Source organism: Numida meleagris, chromosome 3, assembly GCF_002078875.1.
Source record: "Numida meleagris isolate 19003 breed g44 Domestic line chromosome 3, NumMel1.0, whole genome shotgun sequence".
Taxonomy (NCBI): domain Eukaryota; kingdom Metazoa; phylum Chordata; class Aves; order Galliformes; family Numididae; genus Numida; species Numida meleagris.
In genome coordinates this window covers 75536948-75556363 of record NC_034411.1, presented here as the reverse complement: position 1 = coordinate 75556363, position 19416 = coordinate 75536948, and the positions used below count along the sequence as shown (strand labels likewise).

General features: G+C 38.1%; 1 protein-coding gene across 3 annotated transcripts in view; it reads right to left on the bottom strand.

Moving 5' to 3' along the window:
• MDN1 (midasin AAA ATPase 1) overlaps window positions 1-19416 on the bottom strand; it is a 96097-nt gene that overhangs the window by 36191 nt on the left and 40490 nt on the right. For all 3 annotated transcript variants that reach the window (XM_021392323.1, XM_021392324.1, XM_021392325.1), the window contains exons 39-61: window positions 19270-19377; window positions 17932-18120; window positions 17429-17518; window positions 17057-17317; window positions 16639-16909; window positions 15751-15910; window positions 15409-15525; window positions 14084-14292; window positions 13291-13436; window positions 11975-12177; window positions 10697-10917; window positions 9564-9677; window positions 8626-8758; window positions 7859-7968; window positions 7056-7189; window positions 6119-6279; window positions 5665-5785; window positions 3616-3826; window positions 3245-3476; window positions 2037-2163; window positions 971-1141; window positions 614-828; window positions 134-515 (exon numbers count right to left, since the gene is read on the bottom strand). In XM_021392323.1, coding sequence (XP_021247998.1) covers window positions 134-515; window positions 614-828; window positions 971-1141; window positions 2037-2163; window positions 3245-3476; window positions 3616-3826; window positions 5665-5785; window positions 6119-6279; window positions 7056-7189; window positions 7859-7968; window positions 8626-8758; window positions 9564-9677; window positions 10697-10917; window positions 11975-12177; window positions 13291-13436; window positions 14084-14292; window positions 15409-15525; window positions 15751-15910; window positions 16639-16909; window positions 17057-17317; window positions 17429-17518; window positions 17932-18120; window positions 19270-19377 — 4086 coding nt within the window. The remainder of the gene's footprint in view (window positions 1-133; window positions 516-613; window positions 829-970; window positions 1142-2036; window positions 2164-3244; window positions 3477-3615; window positions 3827-5664; window positions 5786-6118; window positions 6280-7055; window positions 7190-7858; window positions 7969-8625; window positions 8759-9563; window positions 9678-10696; window positions 10918-11974; window positions 12178-13290; window positions 13437-14083; window positions 14293-15408; window positions 15526-15750; window positions 15911-16638; window positions 16910-17056; window positions 17318-17428; window positions 17519-17931; window positions 18121-19269; window positions 19378-19416) is intronic.

Sequence of the window (19416 nt, the reverse complement as noted above, 5' to 3'; positions counted from 1 at the left end):
ATTTTGGACAAGAGAACACATTAAAATCACACCGTTTGAAAATTGTGACCAAGAATTTGCCCAAGAACACCCAAACCAAAGTCCTTTGGGTAGATTCTTACATTAGAGGTAAAAAAGCCAACTCCACACCCACCTCTTCTTTGGCATACTTGAGCTTGTATTCTCTTTTAATCGCTGGATCAAATCTAGTCTGTGGAAGCCACACCTGGATCTGCAGCAAACCAATATTCACCCAGAGGCTTCCTCGCCAAGCTGTCTCTGGTAAATCCTTAAGCCCTTCCCCAAAGAACTGCTGCAAACAAGTGAGCAGGAGAACCATGAATTCTTTGGGAAGCAACTCCTGATCAGTGATGTTTCTAAGTATCTTGAGAAGATACTCATATGAAACAAGATCCTTCATGAAGAGCTTCTTGCAGCAATCCAAAAATTCCTCTTGAAGATCTGTTGGAATCAGATCTACCAGAGCAGAGAGTTGTCTGCTTAGCATTATTCCTTGTAGTCTAGAATCTGTGTACCTGGAGGCAAATGAATGAAACAAGTTTACACATGGTAAGCAAGCTTCTGCAACATGCCTGGTTTAAGTAACATACATTTGGAAGGAAGGTCTTAATACCTAAAGTCTGTTATTGAAGCAAGAGCCAGGTTGGTCCACAGTGCTGTGCTGACTTCATGAAGTTGATGTGCTCTCTCCATCCATTCACCCAGTGTCACATGGGATGATGACAGAACAGGAAGGCCATTCACATCCCACTGGCTTGTCTTGCTGCTGCTAGTTAGAATTTCAAAGAAGCACTTTGAGAAAACTGCTCGGGTCAAAATACCTGGGCCCTAAATTAAAAGATTAAGAGTTAGATCGTTCATATCTTGCATTGGCTATGCTAGAATTTATAGCATTGTTTATGAAAGCTGTTGAATTAGTTCATAAAATGGCCTTCAACTTAGTTGCTTGATAAGGTAAGAAGAGACAAACCTTCATAGAAGGGTTCATATGAGATTTTGTAGAGTTCTTTTCCTCTGTTGCAGGTAGCGGTCTCCAAGCTAACCAATAGTCGGGATCTGTGGTGAAAGAACTGCTCCAAAAGCATGCTAGTGCAGCATTAATTAGTTGAGACGACAGAACAGACATTTCTTCAGGGGATATCTATGGAGAAAGAAAAACCTGGATCTGAGGATAATTTAAAGGAAGCAAAAGAGAATCAAGCAGGAGAACATTTCTCCATTAGAGATATAAGATACTCCTTAAGGTCCATTTCAAATTCACACAGGTTCACTTGCATATCTTCTCAATAAGAAGAAAAGGTTCACTTCTGGACATCTGCACTGGCTCAAACTCCTTGTCTATGGAATACTCAATGAGTTTAAAGCGTAGGTTTCCGGAATACAGTCACTACTCTATGACTCTGCAACCTTTCAAAATGATATACAAGAGCATATGAAGCACAAGGTACATAAAGCTACCCAATATTCTATTTCAAAGCATTTAAGCAGAGCTTACTAGCTTATTGACAATTGTGGGAACACAACCATCATTGCATTATAGCTAAATACAAACTTGCCAGAATTCTTTTAGCATATTAAATTGCTCTGCAGGAAATATATCGAATAATTACCTCAATGTATTTGTTTTGCAACACAGACCCAAAAAAATCAGAAGCACTGGAACAGAGGCAAGTACTTTTCAGCATAAAATTATTCTAAGTACAGAGATATAACTAAGCTGGCACCTACCATTCAACCTCTTTACTGCTTTCTACTATCATAAATGGAGGGATGGAACAACAGTATCAATCTAGGTCATATAGAACTGTGTTATTTTAGGTTTTGTCGTGTTTTATTTATGTTTTAATTATGTTTTGTTTTGTTTTTTTTTTTGCAAACTCACAATAAGCAACCTTTTCCATTCTTATAAAAAAAGAGCAATTATTCTCAACCACAGGTTGAAAAACAGCATGCCCAAATCTTACAGCGGTATATCTGTTCTGAAAAGTCCGTGGAAAACTTCTGCAAGATTAATTTCAACTAAAATTTGTTCTTACTTCACGAAGGTGTAACAAGTGCCACAGTCCAGACAGCTGGTGAGAGGCAGCTGGTGTCAACTTCAGAGAAAAAGCTAGAAGTTGAATTAAATCTGAACGTGTGCCTAATTCTTGACTGAAGTTCTCCCTGTAGGAGGTAATGACAATACAATCTAATTAATGCCTAAGCAGGGCACATGAATAACCTGCATAATAAAACAAATACAGAACCACAGACAAAGCCACAAGAATATCAAAGAATGGATGGAAGGTTAAAATGACAGTACTTTAAGGTGGACACATTGGAGGTGAACAAGTCCTCTAATAAAACCCTAAAACTCGCATCCTTCAGAGTTGGCAAAATCCAAATTTTTGTGGATTACTAAAGAGTAAAGAAACAGCATCATCTGTAGTTATAAGCCGTATGTCCAGCAAAATATACAAAACATTTGGAGAGAGTCTTCCAGCTTTACAGAACTCATCAAAATCGTGACTGCTGAATTCAAGATTGAATCAATGATTTTAGAGGTCCCGTTGCACAAAAAATTACTTTCTCTGAAATCAGTAAACGAAGAGCTCTCTTTTAAGCAATGGTAAAACAGCCTAAAAATATACTTGGCTCCTTCAAACAACACTAGCACACAATTTAAACTACAATATACACATGTAGTTTATTCAGCTCTTTCTGTTGCACTGAGAAGTAAGCACGTATGTTAGTGTAGTTCCTTCGTTGCCAGGTCTCATTCAGTCTTATATCTTCATGTTAATTCCAAATACGAAAGACTTGTTTCATCAAAGGGGAAATACTATCACTTACACTGTTACTTAAAAGCTTTTTTTTTTTTTCCTTCCCTTAACACCCATTCTACCTTTAACAAAGCTGGAATCTAATGTTTTACTCCAAGGGGCTTGGACATCAGTGTTCCTACAATTGCGTCAAAGGAAATCAGTTGACAAAGAAAGATGCTTTCTCAATATAACAATAAACAACTCCTTCCTTCCTTTTATAGCTACCCAAATAACATTCTGCATACAGACAAGAAGTGCATGTGCATTTATACATTTAAATATAAGCATGTATGCATACATTCATATATCCATACACATATATATATTAATATATGTACAAAACCACAGATTTAGATAAAAATATACAGTACTGAAGCTTTTTGCTAGGGATTCTGAATCTCATGAACGGAACATAGGATTTATTTTTCCAGCCATCTTACCTTCTTGCATAAGCCTTAGCCACATAATCTGCCGTTAGTTTGTACTGCCAGAGCACACCCATGTACTCCATTGCAGGCCACAGCTGAATCCGACTGCAGAGTTGGATTAACATAGCAGGGTCCATCTGGTTGGCAATGGTATCTTCAGTAAACCTTTCTTCTGAGTGACTAAATTTAAGTCCTTCTGCTCTCAGTTCTGAATGTACAGCTTTCAAGAAGTTCTTTAGCTGACCTGTTTAACAGGGTGTAAAACGCACAAAAATACTATGTACTATACTTCTTGACAACGAACACATCCTTTCAATTTCTATACAAAAAACAATGGTGATGGCAGGAATCATCCTGTTAGGCTCTTCAGAAGTGTTACATACCAAGGGTAACATCTTCTAAATGATTAGCTCTAAGTATGAGGCCATCAGCTTGCAGCAATGCTTTTTTCATCTTCCATCCAGTGGCAGCTGTCTTCAGACAGCACATTTTTTCCTGCCATCTGCTTTCTCCAAAGACCAGTCTTGCCTCTAAGATGTTAAGTGGTTTGCCGAGAACTTTTACTAGAGAAAAACATTCCATGCCTAGTTTATCCTGGAAACATTAAAAGGACATGTGAACATGAGACAATTTGTTTCAGCAGTGCTAACAAAATAACATACAAAATCTGTGACTATTAGTCAGAACTTTGGTATTTCCAATTCACATGCATGCAGCTGAAGCACAAGTTCCCATAAACCAACTGGCAAGCACATATGCAGCTTAAAAATTCTTTTGCAGCTGTACCCAACACAGTAGGAAGACAGAAACTGAAACAAACTGGCCATGATTCCTCCCATACAAGTTCTTCCTTTTTTGTTTTCTTTCCCCCCCATCATGAAGATACTATATAAGTAATGAAGACAAACAATACCTCAACACAGCAGCTCACCTAAACTAAGCGCAATAAATCCCAAACATGAATACAGGTTGGGCAGAGAATGGCTTGAGAGCAGCCCTTAGGAGAAGGATATGGGAGTGCCGGTTGATGAAAGATTCAACATGAACCAGCAATGCATGCTTGCAGCCCAGAAGGCCAACTGTATCCTGGGTTGCATCAAGAGAAGCGTGACCAGCAGGACGAGGGAGGTGATTCTGCCTCTCTGCTTTGCTCCTGTGAGACCCAATCTAGAGTGCTGCATTCAGTTCCGGAGCCCCCAACTCAAGAAGAACGTGGAAGTGTTCCAGAGAAGGGTCGCAAAGATGATCAGAGGGCTGGAGCACTTCTCCTATGAGAGAGCTGGGGGTCTTCAGCCTGGAGAACAGAAAGCTCCAGGAGGACCTTATAGCGGCCTTGCAGTACCTGAAAAGAGGCCTGCAGGAAAGCTGAGGAGGGACTTTTTATAAGGGCATGTAGCAACAGGATGAGGGGAAATGGCTTTAAATTGGAAGAGGGTAGATTTAGACTAGATATTAGGAAGAAATTCTTTACTGTGAGAGTGGTGAGACACTGGAACAGTGAAGTTGTGGATGCCCCCTCCCTGGAAGCATTCAAGGCCAGGCTGGATGGGGCTTTGAGCAACCCGGTCTAGGGGGAGGTGTCCCTGCCTATAGCAGGGGGTTGGAACTAGATGATCTTAAAGGTCCCTTCCAAACCAAACCTTTCTATGATTCTATGCAACACACTTAAAAAAAAAATCATAAAAAGCCAGAAGCTACTGACATTTAAAAGACATTGCCATTTGACCTCTGCAATTAAATACATTTGGATACCTAGAAAAATCTGAAAGCTCTCAATAAGCACTGAATAGTCTTGAATGTCTCACAAAATAATTATGTGAGTTTTTGAACAGCTGTATCTTTGAAAGGTAAATCTGTAATAATCTACGTCTAATTACTTATCACCAAGATGAGCAACTGACATCTCCTTGAGCCCTGCTTTAAAAAGGGTCTTCTACTCTCTTGAAAAAAACTACTCTAAGTTTTTTTTATTGGATGACAACAATTGCTGAAATGACTAAAGAAAAAAAACTGTCAAAGTTAAGAGACATTGTCTTAGTAAGTCATAAGGCAGTCCTATCATATGCAATGCAGTAAGAATACATGTTCTATTCCGTACATCTCTAAGTTCACTAAGTAAGCAAGTGAAATACTGATATTCACAAGTTTCCAGAATAGAGCAAGTGGTGGTATTTTTGTGCTTGTGCACCACTGTACATTAAATAACTGCCAACTGTTCAAAGCATAGTTAAACAGAAGAAACGATACATGCTATGAAATAGACGTATATTAACATATACCCAAATTGCCTTTTTAATCAGTCTAGCAAATTCAATTTTTTAATTTTTTTTTTGCTGGCATGAAAAGAAAATGTTGCAAACATTTATGATTATATGAAAGTACATTTTGGCATTGCTGGAAATACAAATATTTAGCAAGCAAAGTATCCATACCTTGAAAGGAAGAGGTCTTCCTAGAGACTTTTGTAAAAGCTTCATGTTGGCAGAAGTACCAGCAGGATTGGCTAAGCAATTCTGAAGTTGCTGTGAAACAGACTGAATTTCTTTGGAAACCCTTGGAGGAAAGATACACGCACAAAAAAATCCATAGTTAACTCAGAAGTTTGGAAAAAAAAAAAAAAAGAATGCATCAGAAAAGAAAGTCCTCTCTTTTATCCTTCCCCTTGAAGTATAGAAAATGAGTAAAACTTCTAGATCATACAGCCAAGGAGAAGCAAAATGCTAAGAAATTTCAATTTTAAAATGTTAATAGATTGCACTTGCATTAGTAATGGAATGCAACTTGGACACTAATGACAAACAATGCTAATTAGCTATAATAGTAATAACAGGGTGATTTACACAAATTTACGCAATCATTGAACACAAACAGATCAAAGCCACTCACTTGTGCTGGTCTGATCCAATCAGCATCTGAGGAATTCTGTCAATGAGATGTTTCATAACCCAGTGCCAGTGCAAAGACAGAAGCGATAACCCTGGTGAATCCACTGTCAAAGTGTCAGAGACTGTCCAGAACCGATCACGCCACAGCAAGCAGTATAAAATCTAACAAGACAAAAAGATTACATTTTTCTTATTGCTGAGCACGTTACAGAATATTTTGTAATTAATTCAAGAGAAAATTAGAAAACACTGCTACTTCCATTAACTTCAGAATCATGCAATGTTTTATTATACCTGGTAGTACACAACCAGCACTCAAGTGTACGTTCGCTAAAAATACTGCATTACTCCGTTGGCAGGTGGAACCATCCAACCAACCAAGTGAAAAATAAGTACTCTCTGGATCAAGTCTACAATGTTGTTGTTAGATTTTAACTAAACTGTCTTCATGGTATAAATGGGAGAGTAAGAAGTGAATCACTCCTGTGAGCTGTACAGTCTGCTGTCCAGGTCAACTGCCCAAGTCTAGTCAGCTGCATGTGAGCTGGATGTGGATACTCCCTCTATCATCAGTGGAGAGGGAAGTAGGCACTTCTTTGGCACAAATGAGACTACCATAAGCAAGCACAGAAGACGAGGTTATGAAGTTCACCAATGGATATCTATATCCCAGCTGCGTACATTTAGGAAAGATAATTCCCATACAAAGTACGTGCAAGGTGAAAAATCTACATTTCACATAAAAGAATTGAGAAGAGAGACCACAAATACAGCCAGTGAAACAAACTGAGTACCAAATGAACACGTGCCTCATGTCAGGCATATTCTGAATGCCAATCAAAGCACTGTAATTTATTTCATAGTTCCTGAAAGTAAAAAGCATTCTGCAGTCTAATTGCACACTGCTTCCGTAAATGTACTATGAAAAGTCTACTCACATCATGCATATCATCATCACTTAAGGCCACCTGAGTAGATGTCACCCAGTGGAGTGTAAACACATCCCAGAGTTCAAAGAAAGCAGCAAGGTTGACCACAGCTGCATGAGGAAGAGTGTTGTAGCTTCCTGGATCTAAAGTTTGGGGAGGAGGGAAAAAAAACAGAGACTGAATATTCCATCCACATAAAACGACAAGTAAGGGTTGATTGTAAAAATCACTAGATGCTCTCTGTGGGAAACCAAAACAAAACAACTGGAAAAAAAACAAAGAATCAAAGAAGCAAAACCAATCCTTTACTATTTACACAACTCCCTACTGCCTCTATGCATCTAATATAGCAAAAATACATGACGGAAACACTGATCAGTTGCTTCGGCACAACACATGAACTTCATTACTAAATTTTACCCCTTTGTTTTAGGAGCAAACATCCCACTTGCAAAAGCAGTAGAAAGATGGTTAGAATAGAAGCAGACCTAAAGAACATTGTTATTCTTATTAGTCAAGGATAGAACAATTCCAATTTCTCTCTACTATCTTCATAAAGTCTAACTAAATAAGAGAAATGGCACGCACTCATTGCCTAGTAAAGGCTGATCATGAACACTGTAACATAAGGTATATCTAATTCAAGTATAACGTGTTATAAATCATTCTAGACCTCATCTGACTGCTTTACAGTGACACAATTTTCCTTCACATATTCAGGATATGTCATGTTTATAGCACCTATTTAATAACAAGCCAAATTAACTGTATTTCAAATCGGCCATGGAACCAAAAGTGAAAAATCAAACTACCTTTACGGAAATCTAGAGACATTCTCAAGGCACTGGTTCTTGGATTCTTGCTGATAATTAAATTCTTTTCAGTGTAGCTCCTTTTTTCTCGGTCAAGAAACAATACAGCCCTGAATTAAAAATAAAGTTATTAGAAATCCAGCATTGTTAACTTAAAGCCACTGCCTTATTAGAATACTGAACTACAAAACAACATTTGATATTTCACTGTATCACGAAACAACATTCAAGTGTAGCGTAACTAGTTGCCTGAATACGGTTTCTACAAAAGCATGCTTCAAAAGAAGCAGATTCCTTACTTCCTACTGTTTTTTCCTTTGCTGATGCTAAGCAGATGCAGCATGACCACTTGCAGGATGTGAGCAGCTGCTTCCTTATACTACGAATTCAAAACTTGTGTGCCAGGATTTTTTCTTCTTTTTAGGAGATTGGTCCAAATCCAAAAGCAGGGCCATAAAACTTAAGTTTTATGCCAGAGATTTCAAAGTGCTGCTTCCCACCTTCTATGCTTTACCCCAAATTTCTGGATTATCCTAGAAGTAATCCAATCTACAAGGAATGCTGGGAGCTCTACTCTCTTGTATCAAATGATTGTTCTCAGTCTGCAGCTACAGGAAGCAGAAACAAAGAACAAAATGTCTGCCATGTAATTTAGATCACTTCTACTGAAAACTAAAAACATAATTGGAAGATACTAAAACTGTTTGTAAAAGTACTGATTAAAGGCACTGGGCAGCCTTTACAAGCTTTTTTTTTTTGGAACCCACCGGTTCGCTACAGACTTCAAAAGGATGAGAAGCTGATCTGTGTGTTCCGTTTCTGTATCAAAGTTAATTGAATTGCTAACGATATCTAAAAATTGCACGTTCCATCTTGGGTCCAGGGGCATCACATGCTCATCTGGAAAAGCAGATAAGAGAGAACAACAGCGAAAATATTGTTGGTTGAAAGACCTCCCCTAATCATTGTCTCTACAGGAGCATTACAGAAAGGAAGATGGAAGCCTAAGACAAAGGTAGAGTCTTAGGCTCCCTCACTCCAGATATAAAAACAGAAAAGCATTACGCTGACCACAGGTTTTATAAAACAAAACAGGGAAACTAAATTAATGAGTGGTCAGAAAACCCAAAAAGACAGCCTGGAAGTTCAAGTCCAATTCCTTTTTCTTTCACAGCCTATACAAAATACCTAGGATCTTCCATAAAGGGTCCAGTCTCACTTTATGTATCTTTCACACATCTAACAAGCTTGGAAAGGAAACTACGGACCTGCAGTCCCCATAAAACACAGAAGGAAAACTGTAGATCTCAGCACAGGTTTTGGATAGGCCAACACAATGAATGCTAGGAGGCCTCAGGAGGCCTCAACCGTTCAGTCGGAAAGGCAGTGGATATATGAAACACTCTTAACAACATTATTACTTTCTAAATTGGAGCTGCAGGATCTGGGTCACAAGATACAGTGCCTGGATTCACACTCATAGCATTCATATTTAATTTGCATCAGTTAAATACATTTAATTGCCATATTTGCAGTTCTCAACAGAAAGAAAGGCTTTATTCTTGTTTCTTTTCGCAATGAGAGCAATGTGCAGTTAAAGTTTAACCTGTTTTGTTACATACACTTCTTAAGAAGCATCGCTATGTGTTCAAAGAACAAATAAAGGAACAACGAATTTCCTTTATCAACCTGATTTCAGAAGTACCTGTCATAGTTGGCTGAAGCAACTTGATCATGTTACTGATTCCAGATGAGAGGGGACTGGCATAGAAACTGCCAAGGGCTACAGCACCTGCTTCCAACTGAATCCGTACTGGATCTGTAGGTGAGGGAGTATACATGTTAAAAGGAAAGTGGTTAGTACAAATCAATAAATACCTTCAGCTAAGCCAGCACAAACAGCCTGAATCTCATCCATGCACAAACTCTAGACAAATGCTGATTGCTCCAACAGCCCTTAAAAGCAGTCTGAGTATCATGGTCAAACAGATAAATCCAGAAAGAAATCTAATTAAACTGGTGGTAAAATTACTAATTACTGGTGGTAATTCATTTATGCTATTAAGAACACAGTTTGTGAAAACCCATAAGTTTTTGCCTTTGAATATTCCACTCAGTAAATTTTATTTTTTTAATTAAGACCATACTTGTCAATGAAGTATCTTTCTCCGCATTTTTTAGTGTACAGGTATACCTGCTTGGAAAGAGAGCAAGAATGAGATTGCTCTCTCCTGATCACGTGTGGAAAATACATATTTCATGGAATATAAAAATGCTATCTGTATGAGTTACTTGTACTAATGCCTGTATAACTTCTCCGTAAGTTTAATACAATTAACATAATCAAGCAATGAAGACCTCACCTCAGCTGCTGTCCTGAATATTCAGGCAACACAGCTTCAGGAAACCTCAATTCTGCAGTTTCCTAACTTTCTATCCAAGTGATTAGAAATCTGTATTTTAACAACAAATAAACAGAAGGTATTTTACTGTTTTTACTGTCACTGCCAATACATGAGTGAAGAGAACATCACATTTTCTTACATAAGCCAAGAGGTATCCAAAAGTAACTGCAGTTCAGAAGCATTACGAGTTACAGGCGTGCTCGAATAACAAAAGGCAATGCTTTATAGATCGAATTCTCCTCCTATCTCTAATATGCACAACCTGTTTCTTTCTCTCCCTGGAGCTTCAATATGTTTGACCTAAGAGTGGATAACTGAGAACTTTATTACCAGATCATTTGAAAGGTCTGGATGTTCTCATGGAAGATTTAAGATTTGTGAAAATACAATAAACCAGCCTGGAGGCAAAAAAGAAAGTTGAATGATTACATACCAAGCACTTGCGGCAGATTTTTGGCTAAGAAGTTAAGCCATTTAACTCTCAAAGTCCAATCTTGATTGGTTGCCTTTTCTATGAATAGCTTCACTGAAGCCTGGAGGACTTCCATCTCATCCACCCAGTCTGCACCTATCTCAACAGCACTGAATCTGAGATTCTCAGGATGGGCAGACTGCATGATTTTCTGAAGATCTTGCAGAGTCAGTGGTAGTGTCCTGAAACACAAAGAAGGGAAGACCAGCAATCAACGGCTCAAACTGCCAGTTCCACTTTGCAAGTCAAGCTAGTCACTGTGTCTTTAGGGAAGAAGGTAGCAATGAAATAATCTCTCAGCTTTTCTTCATTTACCTTCAAAGCCAACTTTTCCCACTTTCCAAATCAGTTGGAGGTATCTACCACTACAGATGCTTTATTACCAAAGATTTATGTTAGATGTCAGAAGTGAATACGTACAGCATTTCACTGAGAAACAATAATTTGATCTGTGCACCAGAACGATACGTGAAGGTGAGTTACAAAAGCCAGAGATATGGGAGAGGAATTTCACTGACAAAAATACCCAGCATGTTGCTAAAGTTCTACAGTTTCAACACTATACTTTAGAAGCTTGTTCTGTCACAGTACCTGCCCACCGTACGAGTCACTAAGCAAAGCAGATAGGCAGGCAAATTTTGCACCACTGTTGTGAAAAGAATTGCTACAATGTACCAGAAATCATTAAATGAGCTCTGTCACATGGCTGCTATAAGTGACACTTCTGGCAGACAGCTCTGTTGTTGCAGGAGGAATAATGTTCTTTCACATGAAGTTACTGGACCTGACAACACCTGATGAATAATTGTTTGGATGCAAGCAAGAGATACAAAGGATCATTAATATATTTACAACTAATTAAATACTTCTTTCATCTCAGAAGGAAACTGAAAGAAGAGATTTTGGGGGCTTTTATCTTGAAATCCAGTATTTACATTCACATTTTCTGCTAAATGCCTACTTCCTAACTTAACTCAGAATGAGTCAAACATACTTGTTGAAAATGGAAAGATGGAACAGTGCAAACATTTTGGACTGAAGAATAAAAAAATGAATTAAGCTTGTATTTGCAGTGGTTGTGCGGAAAGATAACAGGAGTTTCAGTGGTAGTATGACAAGCACTCTCTGCTCATGCAATTTGTTGAAGACAAAAGTTTGGTGACAATCACATGTCACCGAAATTACTCATATCTTAGTTTTTTTACTCATTTATTACATAAAAAAGCGTCTCTTGCCTACCTGCAGTTTTTAAGGTTTAATCTATTCAAACAGTATATTAGGACCTGTCCATCACTCCGCACTGTTGAAAGAAGTGAATCTTCAGCTGTAAACAGACCCGTAGGTAGGGAGTCTGGCCATAATCCCATTGCAAGCAGGGAGTCACCCCAAATTTCATGAGAAGCCAGAGATGAAACATGCTTCATAACTAATTCTAGCACAAGCTAAAAAAAAAAAAAAAACACAAACCAGAAAAAACAAAAGCAGTTTAGAATTGTATCGAAATACGCATTCAAGTACAATATCACCAGTTCTAATAGTACACGTTTATTACCAGATCACTATGAACCAGATGATCTACAAAAACTATGTAATATACACAATGAAATATCATAACATTTCAGTGATAAATAAAATAATATGCGGTACATTTTAAAATAGGAAGTGAATATTGCAGTCTCCATATGACAGTATGCACTTTATTTCAAGCTATAGTTTAATCAGTATTCAGTATACTGATTCAGTATACTCTCATCTGACTTCTGTCAGAATCAGAATCATAGAATGGTTTAAGTTGGAAGGAACCTTCAAGATTATGTAGTTCTAACCCTCCTGCCATGTGAAGAGACATCTTCCACTAGATAAGGTTGCCCAGGGCCCCATTCAACCTAGTCTTGGGGAATCCACATCTTCTGTGGGCAACCTATGAGGGCAGTGATGGTAATGGAACAATTTCTTTACCGAAGTCTATTCTACACCTACTCTCTTCTAGGTTAAAAACCATTATCCTTTGTCCTATTACTACATTCCTTAAAAGAAGTCCCTCCCATCTTTCCTACAGAACCCCTTCAGGTAGTGGAAGGCCACTGTAAGGTCTCCTCTCAAGCCTGTCAAGGTTCCTTTGAATGGCATTGCCTCTCCCCAGCATGTTGACCACACCACTCAGCTTGGTGTCATCAAATATGTAATGAATGGATAAGCAAAAACTGAAATTCATCATGCTTTATCCTTCAACAACATAAAACTACTTCTGGAGTTGCAATGGATCTGTTACACATAGAACTGGACTACTGCTTACACTGGAGCTAAAAAAATCTTAAGTTTATAAGAAATATAGAAAATATTCCAATGCTATTCAATCCAGCTTCTTCATCACTTAACAGACACCTGAGAGTGTGTTTGAAAATGGCTTGGTTCATCTTCTCAAGAGCACTATCGTCATCAGCCCCTTGCTCAGGCACTTAAACAAAACATATCATTTCTCAGAGCTAGTCTTTGAGAACTTCTGTTTCCTATTTAGATGATGTAAGAAGAACTTTCAAATACAAGACTTTTACCTTTTGGTTGATCTGCAATTGTTGTGAGCGGCCATAAACTTCCCAACAGGCTCTGTAAAAAGACTTCACTAATCCAAGGCCTCTTTGCATCTGCTGCACAATTAACGCAGCAGCCTGGAGCAAAGGTGACAAAGATGATACAGAACCTGAAAGATACACAGTATTTAGGGTAATAAGAACATTTAGTAATTGTCAACCCTTTAACTCTGGGGACAATCTCTATTTTTGTAGTCTCTGATTACAATCTGAGCCATATAAACCCTACTAGGCCCCCAGATTTGAATGGGTTCTTCCCAAGGTTAAGAAAATTTGACTAGACTAAATTAACAGGTGACAAGCTCAAAATAAAACATCAAGTAGCTGAGGTGATAAATGAAACTTAAGTGTCATCTAGCTCAAAAGAGCAATGTGAACGGGCCTTGTGCAAACCCTTCATTTTGCTGATTTTCACTTAGAATATATTGCCTTTCTAACAGTAACAGACAAATACGCAAATCGTGCCAGAGTCTGATGTCTCCTAACAAAGTACACCAGGTCCCATTTTTACTTATTTATTTTTAAAATGATCTGGGCCGACTTGTTTTCCTGAAAATGTTAAAAAAGAAAACAGCAAAAAACCTAAAATAAATCAATAACCACCCCACCAAAAAAACTCCTGATAATACTTCTATGCCTTTGCTTATATCTGGACATCACACAATATAATAATCAAGTTTTAACATGAAAGAGTTAGTACAAATACAATTAAGGATCCAAGCTGGTGTTAGCAAAATACCAAACGGACACTTCTTACCTGGTATTGCTGTCTTGGTTTCTGAATGCATGGCCATCAGCGCATCACAGATGCTATCTCCCACTAAGCCCAAACCATGCAGCAGTAACTTTAAATCCAGACTGTCTAATACATTTCCATCATTTTCCCCAGAAATGTAAATTTCAATCCCACGATTCCGCATAGCTCGAGATATTTCCCCATGAACAGGATCCATGGAAAGGAAAAGCCTGTTGAATATTCATAGGTTGTAACTTAAGGCTATACAATATCACCCTGAAGCCACCAAATCTCCTTTTCCATAAAGTAAATTCATCTTCACAGAAACGAAAATACTTATATCTAGAAAGCCAGATACACACACTGAATTTAAATAAGAGATGTGTATGTATAATCATACTTTGAAATTAGTCACAGAGATACTGCATGATTTTTCTCTTAGCTCTCAGCTACGTTTATCATTTGCCTACTTAAAAAAAGTTTAACTACACCTCTAAGCTACAGAGAAGACTTAAAATTCTTAGCAATAGCTTTAGATAAATCTGTGCTACTTAATAACCAAAACAGCCAACATCCACATTCTTAATACTATCACCAAACAACTCCTAAAAACAAGGAGGGGAAAAAAAAAATCAGAGATACAATGCAGCAAAAAGAACTTTCTGAAAAGTCAAAGCTCTTGTTTCCAGTCCAGAGGAACCAGAGCCTATCAGTTCCTGTATTCCTTCCACAAGTTTAAGAAAGGTAGGAATCATACAGAGTATTCTGTATGCTCTCTTCTCATCTCCTACGGAGAATACTTCAGAACTGAATAAACACAGACAATCTGATTGTTTTGTTTTTGGTTGGTTGGTTTGAGGTTTTTTGTTTCCTTTTTTTACGTTCTGTCACAGCAGGAAACATGACTTCAGAAAAACTGGAAAAAGCTGGAAAGAAGATCAGCATGTCCCCATACCTGCTTTTATTACCAACATAACCAAATACATCACTATCTTTAATATATGTACCCTGAACACCATTACAGTGAGATACAGAAGTGCTAAAATAATAAATTACAAAAAACAAAAAAAAAAGAAAGAAATCAAGACATAAGTATACTGCTATGAATCTTCCAATGTAATAGTCTGTAGTGGATGAGGAGTATGAAGCCAAGCCTCCTAAGCTCTATATCCTCTCTATATCACTATGCAGTTTTCCTCCTAGCCAGGCAGTGACAGTGACACTGGAGTACACTGAAACATGAGCAGCATACCAGAAGACTGGATCATAGCTAATATTTGTTTTTCTAAACCTATTTTATGTACAGAAAAAAAAAAGTAAAAAAATAAAGCAGAAAAACAAAGTACCTGAAGTTTGGATGAGGAGCAATTGTAGGAATTGTGCCGTCTATCACACCTCTCTCACTCATGGTAAGAACACCTCCTGGTTCAAGTAAAGCATTCAAGCGGTCCAGCACAGAGGGGCTACATTCAAAAGAATGGTTACGTGGTGATAAGGTACCTTGAAAACTATCAACTACTAAGCAGTTTAAGAAGGAAGATATTCTTCCAGGGAATGAAAATTACTGCTTCCATGTACAGCTATGAAATGCAAAAACGTTCATTCATAAACGCATTTATTGAGATGGCAAGTACCTTCGGGAGGTCAAGAAATGTACTCAAGGAAGTATGTTCATTAAAATCTCTTACTTGCAAAAGTTAACGTTGTCCATCAACAACCAGTCACCACACTGCAGGGCCTGAACCAGCATCCCATCCACCCACTCAAAAGTGCCAAGGCTGTTAGAGTCAGAAGCTTGGACCTGCTGCAGCTTTAAACGCCGGAACTCTTCCACCAGGAGAGCAAACTCTGCAGAGAAGCATATCCTACATAAAAGACTTATCTTACTGAGGTAATTTCCTGTTCCATTCAAGAAAAATATAGTTATTTTGCTAATGAACATACATGCTCCTCTAAAAGATAGGAAACAAAATAGCAGAGGCTCTGACTCTGCAAGTAAGTCTCCCATGGGGAAAATCCAAGAGGATACAAGGCTTTTGGAAGTACAGATAAATATAAACTAGACAGATACCTTACTCCAACCCTTCTCAGTTATACAAAGTTTGAAGATCTTAACGCCTTATTTTAGACGAAGCTTAAAAATCAACAACTTTTAAAAAAAATCAGTCTACACATTATACTGCTGAAACTTGTAAAGCTCATCTGCTTAATGCTTCAGAGACCAAATGCAAGAAAAAAAATCCAAATTCCCAACTTGGGGACGTAAGATAGGAATTGCACTGCATCATATGTTTAGCAGTCTGGTAAGGAATTCCAGTTTGGAGTACTAATCACTACCAGGTAAAACTACACACACAAAGAATAGAACACCCCACAACCCATTAACCACCATTCATCTAACTATTTCAGAAGCTGGGATGTTATGTAAGTAGTATAAACAACAGCATGAACAAAAGACTTCCAAAAAAAAAAAAAAACAAACCCATGCAATCTTCTCAAACTTTCATTCCAGATCTGCATTCTTTCTCATTTTCTTCAGAGAAACAGATAATCTTACTTCAAATCACCACACATACCTGCCTTCGAGTAAGAACTTATTTTGTTGTTCAGTCGCTGGGTAAGTACAAGTATTCCCTCCAGTTTGCTCACTAATTCAGCTGTAACACTTCTTCCTCCTTCACCCAGAGATTTGGGTTTGTAATTCAGGATGAAATTGCTCCAAGCACGCAGCACAAGTTCAGCATCATCTGCACAAATTTCTGTCAGGAGCAGACTGTCCCTCACTAATGCGCTCACAACATTCTCCACTTTTTCCAGCAGGCGCAGCCACGGTCTATTAATATCAACCTGCAAATATGCCGTTATGGAGTTAGTTCATCCAGAAGTCCATGGTGCCCAAGGCTCCACTTGGTGTTTCAACACTAAGTTCACAGTGGACCGGCCACTGTTAGGTAGGAAGGAGAAAAACTGCCTTATTAGCAAAACAGTATTTACCTGTTCAAATCCACCCAAGAGTTCAGTTGTATCCATCGCACTATTCATTGCCATGATTTTCAGTCGATGGCCAGTCAGATGGGCCAGCAGCTCAACAAGACTGGTTTTGCCAACAGCTGCAGGGCCCACCAGGATTACCATCCAGCTCATGTGCACACATTTCATTATGGACTCAAGGGACTGCAGTGAATGGTGCAGAAGCGATAGATTTCTGCCAGGACGAGGAATATAGTTGCCACGAGAAAGAACTGAATAACCAATCTAGAAGGAATGAGAGCCACATGGGTGAGTACTCAGAAACGAAAACGTGTGCTCAGGTGTACAAACTGCTTCCTTATCTCACCACACCCAAAACCTTTCTCAACAGCTTACCTGAATGTTATATGGCGTGATGTGAAAATCTCTTGTTCCTGTATACACGTAAACCTCCTGGCCAAAAACATCTCTAAATACAGATATAACCTGAAAGAGTTGAAAAGAGCAGATGAGACTAATCAGGCTTAATCTATCCACTGTTCTAAGGACTTGAATCTTAAGTAGCCTTCCATCTCAGCTTCACAGCAGTGTGACAATAACTAATACAGATTAGTCACAAGTATCGTTAAATTCAAAGCTCAGGAATGATTAAAGTGAGCGTGAGCCGCCAAAAGCAACCCCCTGACTGACCCCACTTTCCTGCAACTTGAATTACTTGTAAGTAATGTTTCTTTTTTAACCAATTGAAGAAATTTAGTTTTCTATTGAAGAAATTAGTTTTTAAAGAACATCTGTAAAAGGACAACAGTGCCACAGGAAGGAGAAGTAAATCCACCAGAAAAATATCCAGTCACATTTGATAAGAGATTTCAGTCTCGCAATTGGAACACACAGCTCACCTTTTCTTTGTCCTCCCTGGTTCTCATTCTTTCTCCATACACCAAAAATACATGCTGGCCTGGATCATAGCACCCTGGTGACTGGTCAACAAGCATAAGCTGGCACCAGCGAAAAAGATCACGTAAGTTGAACTCCCAAGGTCCTCCCTTCTGTCCCCACTTTTTTTCAGTCATTACTTCTTTATCAATCTGGAAAAAGCAGTAGTACAAAAAATATTTTATTCCAGCCCATGTAGCCCATGTAATGGTCCTCAAGTATTTAAAAAAAATTTCAGCTGAACTACTGCCCTTGGGACGCTGTATATGACAGACGACAGGAGAGAACAAGCTGAATTCACTTGTATGAATATGTCAGGAACCAAAGCTCGATTTAATTCATGTCTCATCTATTAAGTCTTCATCACGCTACTCACAGCTTAACTTTCTTTTTCCCCCACTTGTATTTTCTAAATGAATGTCCAGTAAGATGCTGGCAGTAAGTATTTATCTAGGACCACAGAATGTTCCTTTCTCTTAATGTTACTACAATTTTTTGTTTCATGACATGAAAACTGAATGCAATTTCAGAAGTATGATGATGAACAAATTCTTGCTGTGAATTTTAAATACTGCACTTCAAACAAAATGGCAGCATCTAAGCCAAAAAATAGTTAATAAGCTTGTGCCTTGTAATTAATTCTCACTGAACATCTTTTAAATTAGCATAGTTTTAGATCTGAGCTTCTCTGTATCTCACGTCATAGATAAATCCTACCAGGAAAGATTTTACTTTATCGGATTTTCAGAAGAATGCTACACATCCTTCAAAGCTGCTACTTCTGAGAAGGTCAAGTGCTACTTTCACTTGATTCTAATCACTCAAGTAAGAGCCCATAGTAAAAAAGCAGATTAGGAATTCAAATTAGAAACAAGTATACATTGCAGTTCTTACTAAAGATACAGCTCGTTTTGTTTGCACTTTAAGAATAACCCATGTGCAGAAAATCTTCTTTCTCAACTTACTTCATCAAATATCAAACCATAATTACTTCCAAAATCTCATAAAATATTTTTAAAATATATTTAATATCACATTATCTTCCGTGAAAAATAAATGCTTCCTCAGTCCCCATACAAGTCATCACGTGTCTGACTGTCGTGGTAAAAGAATTCATGTGGTATTTACTGGTGTTCTTCACTTTCCTCTGTATATATTCCCATTTTTCTTTCATCCACACACTTCTCCACACTTCTCTATAACAGTGCTGGGAAACGTAACATTAGACTTTTTTTTTTTTTTTTTAAATGTTACAGCATTATGCCTACTTCTATACAAACAGAATTAAAATACATATTTACCTTGTTATTGAAAGCAACCATTTTGGAAATAATACTCTTGTCGATGGCAGGAAACAGAGCATTCCCAATAAACTCCATATCTGCTGCTGACAGTGGATCTACATACACCTATATAATAAAGAACATGCAGTGTGTTGATATAGCCAG